The sequence below is a fragment of the Synchiropus splendidus genome, chromosome 10 (genome assembly GCF_027744825.2).
Source record: "Synchiropus splendidus isolate RoL2022-P1 chromosome 10, RoL_Sspl_1.0, whole genome shotgun sequence".
Lineage (NCBI taxonomy): Eukaryota > Metazoa > Chordata > Actinopteri > Syngnathiformes > Callionymidae > Synchiropus > Synchiropus splendidus.
This window is the reverse complement of record NC_071343.1, coordinates 17,697,296-17,712,400: the sequence shown is the minus strand read 5'-3', so window position 1 is coordinate 17,712,400 and position 15,105 is coordinate 17,697,296. Positions and strand designations below refer to the sequence as shown.

Here is a 15,105-nt window from a genome sequence, read left to right as displayed (position 1 = left end):
CACATCCTTCTCTATATCGCTGCAGGATGGATATGGAACACTGTTTTCACAGACGTGGTGTCTCAGAAATACACTGTTTACACAAAGAATGATTTATATTTCGATAGATGAACGATGGGATGTAGGGACTGAACTGCTATTCCAGAGAAAGACGTGCCCTAACCTCTCACCCTGACCCGCAGCTGCTAGTGTCAATCTTCAGGGCTTTGATTTTAATGGATTTTTTTTTCCCCAACGCCAAATGTAAAATGACGGTTCACAAGAAGCACACCAGACCACATGCAAAGACTTGCTCTACTTATACAGCTGTTGATACCGAAAACTGAATGTGTTTGGATTGTACAGTATTTGCTTTTTTTTTTTTTTCCAGGGAATACACCTACACAAATATATAAACCAGAACAATCATAAAAAGACAGAAAAAATATTCTTTTCCATCCACACTTTTTTTTTTATGTACCTAATATGAGGCCATGGTTCTCGACCGGAATAAGGTGGTTTGCTCTCTCCAGGTCGGTGGAGAGTTCTTGCCCCAAGTGGTGGAGTTTAAGTATCTCGGGGTCTTGTTCTCGAGTGAGGGAAAAGGGGAGCGTGAGATTGATAGACGGGTTGGTGCAGCTGCAGCAGTGATGCTGTTGCTGTATCGGACCGTCGTGGTGAAGAGGGAGCAGAGTCACAAGACGAAGCTCTCGATTTACCGATCGATCTACGTTCCCACCCTCAGCTATGGTCACGAGCTTTGGGTCATGACCGAAAGGATGAGATCGCGGATACAAGCGGTTGAGATGAGTTTCCTCCGCAGGGTGGCTGGGCGCACCCTTAGAGATAGGGTGAGGAGTTCGGTCATCCGGGAGGAGCTCGGGGTGGAGCCGCTGCTCCTCCACATCGAGAGGAGCCAGCTGAGGTGGCTCGGGCATCTGATCCGGATGCCCCCTGGACGCCTCCCTGGGGAGGTGTTCCGGGCATGTCCTACTGGGAGGAGACCCCGGGGAAGACCCAGGACTCGCTGGAGAGACTATGTCTCCGGTCTGGCCTGGGAACGCCTCGGAATCCCCCGGGAGGAGCTGGAGGAGGTTTGTGCGGATCGGGAAGTTTGGGCCTCCTTGCTCTGAATGCTGCCCCCGCGACCCGACCCCGGATAAGCGGCAATATTGTTGCGCCACATAAATGTAAATGATATAATCCAATACCTTCTTTTTAGAATTTGAAATATTGTTGATATTAATGGGCTATAAGGGACAGCAGATGGCAGCAGAGTCATAGAGAGTGATGAACATCCATACGATTTGTAGATAAGTACATAAATGAAAATGTCTCACCAGGATTCAAGTCAGACACTGTGGGAGCTAGAGTTCTGATCCCTAACCAATAGATGACCAGTGAGTTGTTAAAAAAATGTTGAATGACCTTTTTTTCACAACAATTGATACATTATTTACTTTTGTGATTTGATTGTATTGAGTTTTATTAAGTCAAGTTTTCATGTATATGTCTTGGTAGTTCTGAGCTGGTTGCTGTCACTTCACAATTCCATCAAAGAAAAAACAAATAACGTCGGTAAAACTTGTGAAAATACATTAAAGGTATTAATGTAAACAGGAAATGATCTTGACTATGCCACTTTTTTTTTCAATGATTCCAGGGGGGATGCCATGTACAGTAAGCATCAGCGAGAAAAAAACAAGTAGAGAAGCACAATCCTAGTGGTGTGGAACCACAAACACAACACAATCTCACTCTATATGAGATAACATATTGACAATGGTCAAGTCTCTGCTTTGTAGACACAGAAGTCAGGGTTGATGCCAAACAATATTGTGGTTATAATCGCAACCATCCTGTTTGAATGTCAGGAATTTCCGTAGAACGGGAACCATTTGATTCAATTGACTGCCGAATGCATCAGGATTCAAAGCCGACTTCTGTGTTCATGTTGGACAATTGTCAACATGTGGCAGCTCGGGAGGCAGCACATCCCACGGCAGAACTAACCACAACCTCTGTCTTTTTTATGTCATAAGCTTCAACTGAAAACCTAGTGGATTAACATGCAGCGCAAATGTGACACAAAAATCAACTTTCCCAAGGTCAATATATCCCTCCATGGGAGTGAGGATGTGCTCTAGGTGGTGACCCTAACAGGCCAGGCAGGGAATTCACGGAAATCTATAGAGAGAGAACACAACTATTAAATGACTCAAATAAATGTAGAACTAAACAGTGATTGTTTAAAGCAAAACTCCTCAACGTGATAGTGTGCATTTCTTCAGATGGACGCTGAAGCATCAGGCCACTTCCCAGAACTTTGCAAAAGACTGACTTCTGTGAGGATCCTTCCAAAGCAACTACACTGAATTTCCAGACAGCCATTCTCCAGGGACTTTCAAAGTTACTGGCACCGCCGTCACCCATCAATCTTATTCCATAAGCAAAGTTATGTTTACAAAGAAGTGGGCATGGAATTGTGCTCCAAGGTCACGGAAAGCTCTCTGTTCTGCTCTGCGTAAAAGCACTTCAAGCTTTCACTTCACTGTCTCAGACTGCTAGCTGCAGGCTGTTGTTCTATACAATAAACACAAGAACACATGGTTGGATTCAATCAGATTCACTTTCACTTTATATCGACTCACCTGTCAGCGTCTGTTCAGATGCTAGGTTTACCACTGCATGGTTACACAGTCACATCCACATGATAATCTCAATGACCTGGAATCATGCGTCGTATTCAGAGTTCATAGTTCAAGATAAAACTCTTGCAGAATGAAAAGTGAAAAATAATGGCAATGTTTGATGTTTAAACCTGAACTGTAGCCCTTTAAACTCTCACTCCACATTCTCGCCTACACAGTCCATGCTGGTGGTGAACCCTGAACACAGAGATCCAGCACAATGAACATGAGCTTCTCGACACACATTGATTATGTATCAAAGCTTCAAGAGATAGAGAGTGTTTCCAAAGTATCCAGAGCATCCAATGAAATCAGGTGGCTAACTTACATGTTCCAGGCTCAGTGTTGGTCATGGCACAAACGTCAATGGGGCATTTGAACAACTACACCATCATGACGTTAGCTTGACAGTATTCCCAAGTTGTGGAAATGCAGCCGGCCGCTACTGGAAAAGCGATGACGGTGCAGACCGACGCTCAGTGTCAATACAATGAGGGTATTTACAAGCCAAGAGAGGCCTCCTGCACTTGTCTGTGTCTGATGTTCATAAAACGCACACAAGTCTTACCAGGTGAAACGGAAGGTTCAGATGCCGACAGTGATGACAGAAACCAATTTAGTGGAGCTGACTGTCGATTATCGTAGGTTTATTCCCACAAACATGTCTCTCGGATCCTGATTCATTTCAAAGTAAGTGCTTAACAAATAAACACAGAGAAGTCCAGGACTGTGTTGATCATTTAAACCAGAGTTACAAACACAGACTGATGTTGAGAAAGCAACAGAAAACACACGCTCAGTCAACTGTGTCTTACAATGTTTATGTCGCAGGGACACTTTTCTCTCATGAATCAAACTTCTTTAACTTTGGCGAACAAAACTGTTGATAGACTTCAGAGCCAAGGTGTTGCTATCCACTGTCTTACCCAGAATGCCCTGGGAGCCAGATGGAAGGCAGGCGGGAAGAGTGGGTCAGAAGCACCTGCAAGGTGTCCGGCTTCCCCGCCTTCCTCTTGGGGCACTCTTGAAGTTGCAGATCTGCACCCACCTGTGCAAAGGCGGTGCCCTCTCCCATGTCGAAACACAACTTCTCATGCACCAGAACTGGACAATTTAGCGTCACTGAATTTGGTATTGGACAGCGGGAGGAGAGCAGATGAACTCACCACATATCCTGACACGTTTAATACATCGGAAACGGCAAGCATTTCGACCAACCCCACCCTTTCTACGTCCCTGGAATGAAATGAAGTGAAACTTGGAGGTGTGCTTTGTTGTTGCCAAAGCACAGAGATGAATTTATTCTATTCACTTGTGGAGTGCTCAACATCTTCATGCACGATTTGACTCAATTTCCATTTAAGAGAGCTCCAGGGGTAGAAAGCAACATCCACAGTGAGCTTTGTATTCATGTCGCTTCATTCATCCAAACTTGAAACAGACACTTTGGCACTCCGGGAGAAAAAAAACTGCTGAATAATGAACAGATATAAACTTGCTGGACTCACCATCTAATTATTATTTTTTTGGTGAAATGTTTCCAGAACAAAGCCAGCTTGAAACTTTGCAAGCTTTTGCATGCAAGAGTCAAGAATGGAACAAGATGATTTAACCCAGCCTCAGCAGACGGAGACATCTAAATACATATAAAAAAAAAAGAAAGTTGGTGACAAGGCTTTTAATCTTTAATTGCAAAAACACTTTGAAAGTCACAAAACAAACCTTTACATCTCACTTGCCCTCGCAGTCCTTGCGTCAGCTAAAGTGCAATAAAGCACAACAAAGACTGCAGACGTCTCCTCCCACCTCCATCACCCCCCAGGCTCGGTCCCAGGGTCTACATTCAGCTGATGTAACTGCTGGCTGCACAGCCACAGACTATAAATGTTGTCAACTTTTTCTGTGGAAAGGTGATGTGGGGTTTTCCTGCAGGCATCGTTTCCGATGACAAATGAGCTATACTCTTGTGCTGGTTGTGGGAAATGACCTCGACCCTGCGGTGTATTACATCCTTAAATGTGACGCGTTCTTGCCACTTCAGGCTTTCTATTCATGGCAGCCTCTCTGGCATCGTTTCCTGCTGCCACCTTGCTTCTCTCGAATTTTGGTTTCTCATTTAAAGAGAGCCAACGGGTCTCACTGATAAATAAAGTAGATTGTTTTCCTCTTGCAGGATGGACAGGCGAGATTAATAAAGCCAGCTCTCTGATCGACAAAGTCAGACAATAAAGCATTGACGCAGCATTTAGCTTGATCTATAAGTGACCCAAAAGCCCAATTCAGGTCATTTCTCTGTTTGTTTCTCCTGTTTGTGATGCTTTACAGCCGGAGTTTAGCAAATGCATGTCTTTAAATGACACATTTCCGCACTGACAACTTTTACTAGTCAACATTCTAACACTCCAAATATGACCTCAAATCTCACTGAATATTTGTCATGTGTTAAAAGCCAGTTTGCTTTGTTCACACGTTAGGAAATTGGCCATACATGTTGAGAGTTGAAACTTTATATACTGAGAAACAAAGAAAAAAAAGACCAACATCGAGCAGTAGAATGGCGTTAGCGAATGAACAATGGGTTATGATCAACAGAAGAAACTGGACACAAATCGACATATTTTGGTGACACAAGTGACGTTGGTTTGATCATGAATAAACATAAAATAGTGAGAACTCTATGTAAAATATATCAAGATGAAATGTACATCTTCTTTTCATTTTGCAATTTTATTTTTTATTTAACTACAAGTTCAGCTTTCTGCAGTTCTGCTTGTTGTTTCAGTACAGGGACATGACATTTTTGATTCTTCATTAAAAAAGCCAAATCTTCAAACAAAGAAAATGTATAATAATACAGTATCTGCCCACAGTTGTTGACTGACCTTTCATGGCAGCCAAGAAAAACAAATTATTGCCTCTAGAGTTAGTCCAAAAATAGGAGAGAAATACCGATTTCTCACCAACCTGTTAATCCCGTTACTAGTTTACTTGCATGTAACTGTGTGCTTGACGAAACAACCAAATCAAAGATGCATTGGTCAGAAAGGTGTGATGGGTCGATGAGCTATCATGACACAGTATGGTAGAGTTGATGAGGTTTCATGAAACAGTGTCCTGGATTTCACCAGTTGGCACTGTCTGATGTAAAATGTTTGGACTTCAACAATGAATTCAATGAAACCTCAAATCATTTCTAAACCAAGAGCGCCATCTGGTGGCCTCTGAAAATTGTGGCACTGTTTCATCAACCCTGCAATACTGTTTCATGATACCTCATCTACCCATCACCATCTGAAGGTCATTCTGCTTATCTGGGCTGATGAAACATCTGTCCACAGCAAGGTTGTGGTTTATCTGCAGACGGGTAGATTTCGGATCGAACTGCCTTCGCACCATCTACTTTTGAGTGTGGTGGTATGTTGGTTTATGAAGATCACACTTCAGGTCCTGTGCTATGATGAGGAAGTGGGGCTATGCAGTGATATAGTACTGAACAGAGCAGCAACAAACTCATGTTGCGGAGGGCTCTGTCCCCAGAGGCGGGCCAAATGACCAATCACAGCAGAGTGGACGTGGTTGGAGAGAACAAGATTTCAGTTCGCAGGAAGAGAAGCCTTTTTGATGGGCGGAGTTTATGCAGATTTTCTAATACAGTGGTGCCTCGAACGTCTTGGAATTCGAACAAATCAGAATTCGAACAAAAATTTCTAGATTTTTTTTGCTTCAGATTTCAAATGAAAATCCAGAAATCAAACTGAAGACTGAAACATACGCTTTGTTATTGTGTATTATGCAGCCTCTGTATGCAGACGTGTCCTGTTAGCTACATTTACTGACTGTTTTTTCTTCATATTGAGGTGTAAAACCTTTCCTGTCTCCACACTGGACCGTGGTAGAGTGTCACAGGGGAGGTGCTCGCTCTCCACATCTCCCAGGGTGGAGCAGATTTCGAACAATTCGCTTCTGGAACGGATTGTGGTCGAGAACAGAGGTACCACTGTACAAATATTTCAAATCAGAGCGATGTGTTGAATAGCGGTTCAATACTGTTATAAAAGATGTGCAAATCAGTATTTGAGTCGCTCTTTAACACAGCGTTTGCTCTGCTGCCAACACAACACTGATATCTATATCTGAGTTGTGGGGATAGTTTACAATGACGCTCGGAACTTCACTCCCGAAACTTTGGCACCTACTGTTTGACGGCCTCTTGGTATTAGCCCATATTAAATCATGAAGTCACAAGGTAAAGGCGGAAATCTCGTCCCTAAGTTACTAACTTTTATTCCAAAACAGCAAAATCGTCCAAGAGTGTATTCACTAGGATGGAAACAACTCGGTGCATATTTATACGATCATCGTGGGAATTATAAATGACCATCAACGTTCACTGAGTACCGAGTCGAACAGCTATCTCAGTCCTCTCTGCGTGTTTGCTATTAGCACGCGCTTGCTACTGACTGACAGCTTGAGCCAGGCTCATATTGCAGCCCATTACTCAATAACTTGTTTCACTCGACGCTGCATCTATATTGGGGCAGTGGGCCTCACGGGGCGAGTTGACCAAGTACCCTGGTCCGACTATTTAATTGCATGGAAACCTAGTTATTTGGGTAGGGACCTGTTCAGCTCGAGGTTGCAGTTTCAATCTTTTCAGGACTGTTTTTCAAAATCTGAGTGGGGATTTCAGTTTTTATGTTCAACACAGCGATACAGTTGAACCACTACCAGCTATTGAAACCACCTGCTGCGCTTTTAAGCCCCATTGATTTCCAGCACAACTTTATCTCAAGCCCAGTGACTGGTGTGCTTCACTTTAGTTTATCAGCACTGACTTCACCAAATCAGTAATGATGAAATCTACTGTATCTAGTATGGTAAAATTCCCCAGCTAGTTGGGAAGCTACATGCAGCAGTGTCTGGATGATCCCCGAAACACCATGCAGTGAGCATCTTTTTTCATTTTCCTTTCCCCTCTCAACAATCAGAGTGCCAGTTGGGTCCATCAAATAAAGTCCTCCATCGTTCCTCTTTGACGTGAGCTTGCAGATCCACAGCAAAACTTCAAAACCGGACTCTTTTTCACCTGTTAACACCATTTGCAATGGCAATACAAAGTGCATTTGACAGCACGACGTCACGTTTCTCTCACTGAGGAAGGTCTCATTAGAGCGCGAAACAAGTCAGGTTTAGCTCATAAATATCAAATTTCCCATCCATCTAGTTAACCTTCACCATCTGTTCTTATGCGAACGGTAATTAGGTTGTGACGGTTGTTGAAAGCTCGTAACCTAACATCAAATATTAATTATGTTGATCCATGATTCAATAATAAGTGGCATAATGGGATTCAGTGGCCAGGCGGCACCCGAGGACCCATCACCACCAGGACGGGAATCTGCTTCTATATTTTGCGCTTCACGAAAGTGGAATATTTATTGTCTAAATGTCAAAGCTGGTAAAGACTCCTGCAAGCGTCCTGCCAGAAGACAAGGACCCACTGCTCCCCAGCCACTACCACTGAAGAGAGAAGCTGACACCTGACTATATTTATTGAGCAATGTCCACCTCTGTGTGAGCAAACATCACCCCACTATTTGTATCAGGAGTCAGTCAAAAAACAAAAAGTGCTGGGTCCTGCTGTCTGTTGAGCTTATGCTGTGCTGTGGATCGATGTCAACCCAGTGAAAACTCTGCAGGGAGCTAGCCGGATGCCACAAACAGCATTAATAATAATAATACAATGTCTTAAGGTGGCATTGTACGACAGTGATTCAGTAAAGACAACACTTTGTACATTCATTTCTGACACTCTTGATGCATATATAGACCAGGAATTCATTTAGAATACAGGGATGGTTCATTGCCTCACTACACAGCAAAGTCCCTTCGATTGGTCCATGCTCTTGATACTCTCCTATGCATGAAAATGGTTTAACTAATTGTACTCTCAGGCCATTTGTTAGTCCCCAGGGTGAGATCCAGAGAGGACAGGTGACAGAGGACAGGTGAATTGGCCAGTCTCAGTTAGGGTGAAGTCCAGTCTTGACCTTCAATATCAAAAATGGGTGTTGCTTCAAAGTGTAAGTGCTGTTCCAATACTCAGAACATTAAGTTGTGTGGCAAGTTTGAGGGACGTGTGTGTGTGTTTAAGCATATCAATAATAGTGAGGTCCAATTTTGAGAAAAACACCACCTTGTGAGCCCGTATGTCTTTATGGCCCTTTTTCCAAAGGACATAAGGTTAAGCCTCAAAAGACTTCAAAATAACTGGGCCATTACAATTGAGTTCAAGTTTGGTTCAGAGTCATGGCTAAGGTTAGCCATACGTCTTGGATGGCTAGGTTTAGGGTAAGGGGCTGGGGAAAGCATGGAAGTCAATGAAATGTCCCGACAAAACATAAAAAAACCCTATGAATATACGCGTGCGTTTGAAAACCACAATGTGTTTTTTTAACTGACCACAAGAAAAATGTACATATAACCATATATATATGTATATATATGTATGTATATATACCTCGGTTCTCGACCACAATCCGTTCCAGACGGCCGTTCAAGAAGCGAACTGTTCGAAATCTGAATCGCTTTTTCCCATTACAATGAATGGAAAAAGAAATAATGCGTTCCAAGCCTTAAAATAGTCTTTTGTAGGAGTGAATGTAGAGTGTCTGCTGCAGGTGCGCTGTTCCTCTATGTGTGTGGCCGCTGCATGTGGGAGGGGTTGCCGAGTGAGTGACGTCTCTCCAGAAGTGAAGAGGTGCCCGGTGCGTGTCCAGCTCTGAATGTGCGCTTCTGTGCAGTTTGGCTGTGACAAAGTCATAAACCAAGTAGCACTCTGTCCCAGACTCGCCTCATCCCTGTCCCAGCTCCAGCCCACAACAGGACATCAAACCCTGGAGTGAGCGCTCCAGCAGCTCCGCTGTGACACTCTACCACGGTCCAGTGGGGAGACAGGAAAGGTTTTACACCTCAATATGAAGAAAAAACAGTCAGTAAATGTAGCTAACGGGACACGTCTGCATACAGACGCTGCGTTATACACCATAACAAAGCGCGTCGTGGGTCAGCTGATCGGTCCGCGCACGTTATGTTTTTTTCCAGCTTTTTTCGTGGGCCTTCAAGTTCAGGATTTTTGTTTGAAATCCAAAGCAAAAAAATCTCAAAATTTATGTTTAAACTCTGATTTGTTCAAAATAAATAAAAAAATAAACAAATAAATAAATAATAATAATAATAATGTGTACACGGTATCTCAAGCCACTCTTCTCTAACATTGTTGAACCTTCTGATCTCAGGGGATTCATCAAGGATGCGTTTTATTCTGTGACTACATCACAATAGAACGCACCATTGAAAACCGGTTCCTATTCTGAACCGGTTTTCAGAATAGGAAAACCGGTTCAGAATAGGAAAATTGCCAGATTCTCTGGAATCCTTAAGAAAGGTTAATCCTGCTTAATGCAATAATGTGAATTTCCTGCATCATCCCCGTCATCATCATTTTGATCAATAGACATTGGAACTGCAAGCAGAAGTGCTGAGAAAAGTGCGAAGCACAGTCATCCTGGACCGTGGAGCTGTTGAGCCGAACACAACAGCACAAAGGAATTCTGATGACTTGAGTGAATCAGACGCAGAACTGCATTCTCACAAGGTTGTGTCCTTTGCTAAAAGCTTTTCTAAACTGCTTGCCCCACCTCCTCATTCAAGCTGGTCCTACTGAATGAAGCCCCTTCACTCTCCATTAACCTCCCAGTGATTTTCCACAACAGTTTAACTGTGTTAATTTTACAGCTAATGATACTGATTCCTGGACTCCCTGCTGTTTAAGTCGCTCACATCGGAACAACAAATTGCCATCTTTATCTTTTTACTGCAGAGACTGCGCGTGAATAAGAATGAGCATCTTCAGCGATTGATGCTTGAATATAAGACATAAACTTCATCTGAGGATTTTCAGTGAAGAACATCAAGGATCATCTTTTTAGATCTGCTCTCATCTTTTCCTTTCATCTGCCATTCTGGTCCCAAATTTGCCTTTCATTGTCATTTTTTTTTTAACTCAATCTTCACTTCTAACAAGAATCGTAAGATCCTAAGCTTTGCATTCTTCTTGGAAGACTGCATGGTCTTTTTAATCGATGAACTTTGAACTCATCCAATGGGCTCTTTAATGTCCTTTGATCTTTCACTTCAAACGCACAAGTCCTGCCTGCTTGAGAGGATTTTAATTAATTTTCTTTCCACAGAAACACTGCAACTCTCCGGACAGGTCAAGAATGTTTGCATGCGACGTAGCTGTCGTCCTTCACAGCACTCACTCCCAGTCACCAGTTACTTTCATGTCCACAGGCCGGGTACAAGACTCAGTATCAAGACAGCCTCAGAGAGTCATGAGAAGTGCCTGCGCAAGCACATTTCACCCTTCCTCCTCGAATTGTCACTCAACACTTTTTTTTTTTTGCAACACTACCTTTTTCCAGGACAAACTGCCCTGGAAGGTAGAGTCGAAATACACAATAGATTCATGCTCACAAAGAATTGGTTCATCTTTGGGAGTTGTGGCTTGTCAACAAAACAGCAACAATGGCTGGGCTCTGAATTGAAACTTACATTGGTGGCCAAGGAACTCACACATAGTCATATAGCCTTCGCCAGAGGGATACTCCCTACATGCCGAGCCAGAAACAAAGACAAACTTCATGGTGAAGGTGAGTCGATCACAGAAGTAGAGTTAGAACCCTGCACGCTCAGCATCTTCTTCACAAAGAATCCAAACTTTTTGGATCATCAAATTAAAGAGTCAAGGACCTATTTATTGTCAATAAATCGCAATGGCACCAAGGGATCTCCCAAAAATGAACCACTTTACACATTGCCATTATGTGTAGCCAGAGTAAACTGGCAGAACAGCTGTATTGCTAACTCAATACAAATGTATAAGTACATGCAAGCATCTGCTCCATGGTTTTGGACTTTATGATCAAATAGTGCAACTTCCTCATTATTTGGGAAAAAACACACACACACACTGTGTGCATATCTAGTAGCCATTTCAATCTATGGTGGAAAGCTCTTTTTAAATATCCCAGCACCATTCAATCATTTTTTTGGCAGGCTGAACCGAAACTTCCGCTTCCCCGGCAACATCGCCGTAATCTCAATGACTTTTTCGGCCCAATGTTAAGATATATTTATTACACCTACACTCTGTCTTCTATGCCAACAACAAGCACAGACTCAATAAGAGGGCAACCATGTGTGAATGTGAATTTGTTCACTTTCCAGACAAGTATTCCCCTTGGCCACTTGAGAACTTTGGTTGTAGAGAAGCATCACATTAAAGATGAAAATGAAGAAAAGGCAGAATAAAGAATAGGGGAATAGTGAGGGGTAGGTGAGGTTTCATGAAACAGTGTCCAGATTTTCTGAGGCCACCAGATGGCACTGTCTGCTCATCCACCCATCACTCATATAAGAGAATTGGAGAAAAGAAGAATCATTGAAACTTCTTGCAACCAAAAGAAACTTTGTGCCACAACCACGCACAGCAATATGAATATCAATGTAAAAGTCAAAATAGTTGCAATATTATCACAAAAATGTCCCCTTTTGAACAAAGCATGGTGCAGGATCAGACACAAACGCAGTCCTTTCATTCTTGTTAGCATTTTCTCTGAGTTATTCTGACAGCGAAATAAACACTTTTCATTCACCACAGACCTTGAGCTTCATCCACCCCAGAAGTAGTTATTTTAGCACAAGACTTTAACAGCTGTGTGAACTAAGGAGACTGAAGTTGGACTCCAGCCTGCGAGAATATATTAAAGTAGGTGATCCAGGTGAACTCTAAAATGGTGTTCACACAGAGCCTGTGTTGGTGACTTGTGCGCTCACCTGAGATGACCTCCGCCTTCTGTCTCCCCGAGCCGTGAAGGGTCAAATGCAGCCGACTGTTGCTGATGTGTAGCGCGAGTCTGTGTGGCTCCGGGTCCAGACGCAGCGACAGCAGCAGTCCCTTACTGTTCCAAGTCCTGAACTGGAAGCGGACAGAGAAGCCCCCTGTGGCCGACGCTGCTGACGGAAGTGTCAGGAAGCTGCTGTTGGAGCTCAGGAAGGTGCAGGCCGCCAGCTGGGGCTGCGAGCACGAGAAGGTCACGTTGCCCTACAAAGGACAGCGACGGCTCAGATTTATGACAATCTTTGGAAAGACTCATCTCGAGGGAGTTGGACTGTTATTTAAATGGAAATCACGTGCATATGCCTACGGATGACAAGCAGTAGCTTGGAAAAACTGCAAAGCATGTAAACACAGCCTCTTCAAAAATGAACTCCTCCACATAAAATGTACGTAAAAATAAGTCACTAATATTGTCATTACTGCTATTATTATTCACACATCATTGTCAATATCATGAGAATACATACAAAAATCAATCGTAATAAACTACAGTTGGAGTGTAATTTAAGCGAGCATTTCACAAATTTCACAAACAAACTCTAGAAATTACAGAGAATGTGTGAGAAGTTGGTGGTGATAGTAACTAAATAACAGCATAATTTATTCACCGCAGCATTTTTTTTTCTCACATTCTTTCCTTGTCGCAACATTCTGAAATTTAAAATAGCCAAGTTAATGATTCCTGCCTCACAAGTGCCGAGGCACAAGCTTTTTCTGTGAAAGACACGACTGCACTCGTAATATTCCACTGGCTCCTTCACCAGCTCATACTTGAGAACACTCTCCAAGTGTTGGCTGGACGTTTATTAAAATGGTGATGATGTTATTGTTCTGAATTCCTCCATTACTGGCAAATCAGTTCATAATGGTCGCAACACAAGAGATCAAAAATTATGACAAGCAAACAGATCATTGGAAGATGTTGCACAATAATGTGATCAGAAACAAGATGACATCGAAGGAATGTTCCAGGCTTCATCCAACCCCCTTCACACACATGTACACAATAAAAAATAGTAGTCTCCTTCTCTACAGGTGCCACAGTTAAAGCATGATGAGTAAAATCCTCATTGGACATTTTGGTTGAAAAAATGTTTTTTTGTGCAAAGAGAGAGGATTTGTCACATTGTGTTGGCTGGGTAGGCTGGAGCTGTTTTGCTAGCTGAGAGGAATGGCAGGGAATGCAGGAGTGTTAACAAAAGTAAATAATCCCCTTGTGCCTCAGCACCTGAAATCAGGACAGTGGAATTCAATGGCAGCGTTCTTGCAAAATATCATCAAAGAAAACGTGTGAATTCCTGTCACCGTCCTTTACGCACAGATAAAGTGAGCACGTTCAGAATTAATTTCACAACGTCGAGAGGTTGAGAAGTCTTGCAAATAGACATGGGACTTGGTCCAATTGCTAAATATTTTTCTCTTTTTAACTTTTTTCAATCCATTTCCTTCTAGTTGTTCAAGATTGGGTCACGGGGGCAGCAGCCAAAGTAAAGAGTCTCTGAATCTCTTTGTTCCACCCAGATGAGCGTCTCAACCTTGACTCTGATGCCTATATCTGAAAACTCAGCCGAAAAATCAGCACCTTCTTCGCCACGGCTGACCGATACAACATCCTCATTCTATAAGAAGGAACCCATGAAACGCTCGGAAAGAAAATGTGACATATCTTCATAGTCAAGAAGTGTACTCCTGCACAACCTAAATCTGTTTTGTAAACACAGGATTGAGATTGTTAGTTATTTTACAATATCGTTGTATAATGTACTACAAGGCAAAACTTAAATGAATGTATTAAGTTGTTACTAAGAAGTGACTTAAGTTAAAGTTAAAGAAAACTTGAGAATATTACTAGAATCAGAATCAGAATCAAATTTATTGGCGTGGGGATCTCACCAACTTGGAAAGTGCTCCGGAATAAAGTGCTGTCAACAAAATATAATAAAATAAAATAAAACAACAAAGGCTGTTCACAAATTCAACAGTCTGACGGCCGAGGGGAAGAAGCTGTTCCTGTGACGGGAGGTTCTGGTCTGGATGGACCGTAGCCTCCTGCCAGAGGGAAGAGGAACAAACAGTCCATGTCCATAGAGACCATGGTGTTTAATTGTGAACTTCCAGACATTTACTGCACTTGAGTATCAGCAGTAATTGTGTGGTCTAAAATGCACTGTAACAAAGTACTTAGATTAAGTAAACTTAATAGTAGTAGTAACAGCAGTGGCACCTCTGTAATGCAAACTGACAGGAGAATATGTGGCTGACTCTGACTCTTGACTATATTTTTACAGGTTTTGTGTTTATTCAATATTGATGGTTTTCTAAAACTTAGCCACATATAGTAAGACTGTGCTAGCTCATTTAACATCACGATTTTAGAAGGCATAGCAGGTATTCATATGAGCCTTTGAGTGTCAAAGTCGCAAAATGGCAACCAGCAGCATTGCAGACAAATATGCAGCCTGATGTAGTTAC

General features: G+C 42.6%; 1 protein-coding gene across 3 annotated transcripts in view; it reads right to left on the bottom strand.

Annotated features, from left to right (window-relative positions):
* The window catches only part of LOC128765587 (contactin-associated protein-like 5), a 179,673-nt gene that overhangs the window by 77,401 nt on the left and 87,167 nt on the right, over window positions 1–15,105 (bottom strand). For all 3 annotated transcript variants that reach the window (XM_053876360.1, XM_053876358.1, XM_053876359.1), the window contains exon 8: window positions 12,570–12,837. In XM_053876360.1, the coding sequence (XP_053732335.1) occupies window positions 12,570–12,837 (268 nt within the window). The remainder of the gene's footprint in view (window positions 1–12,569; window positions 12,838–15,105) is intronic.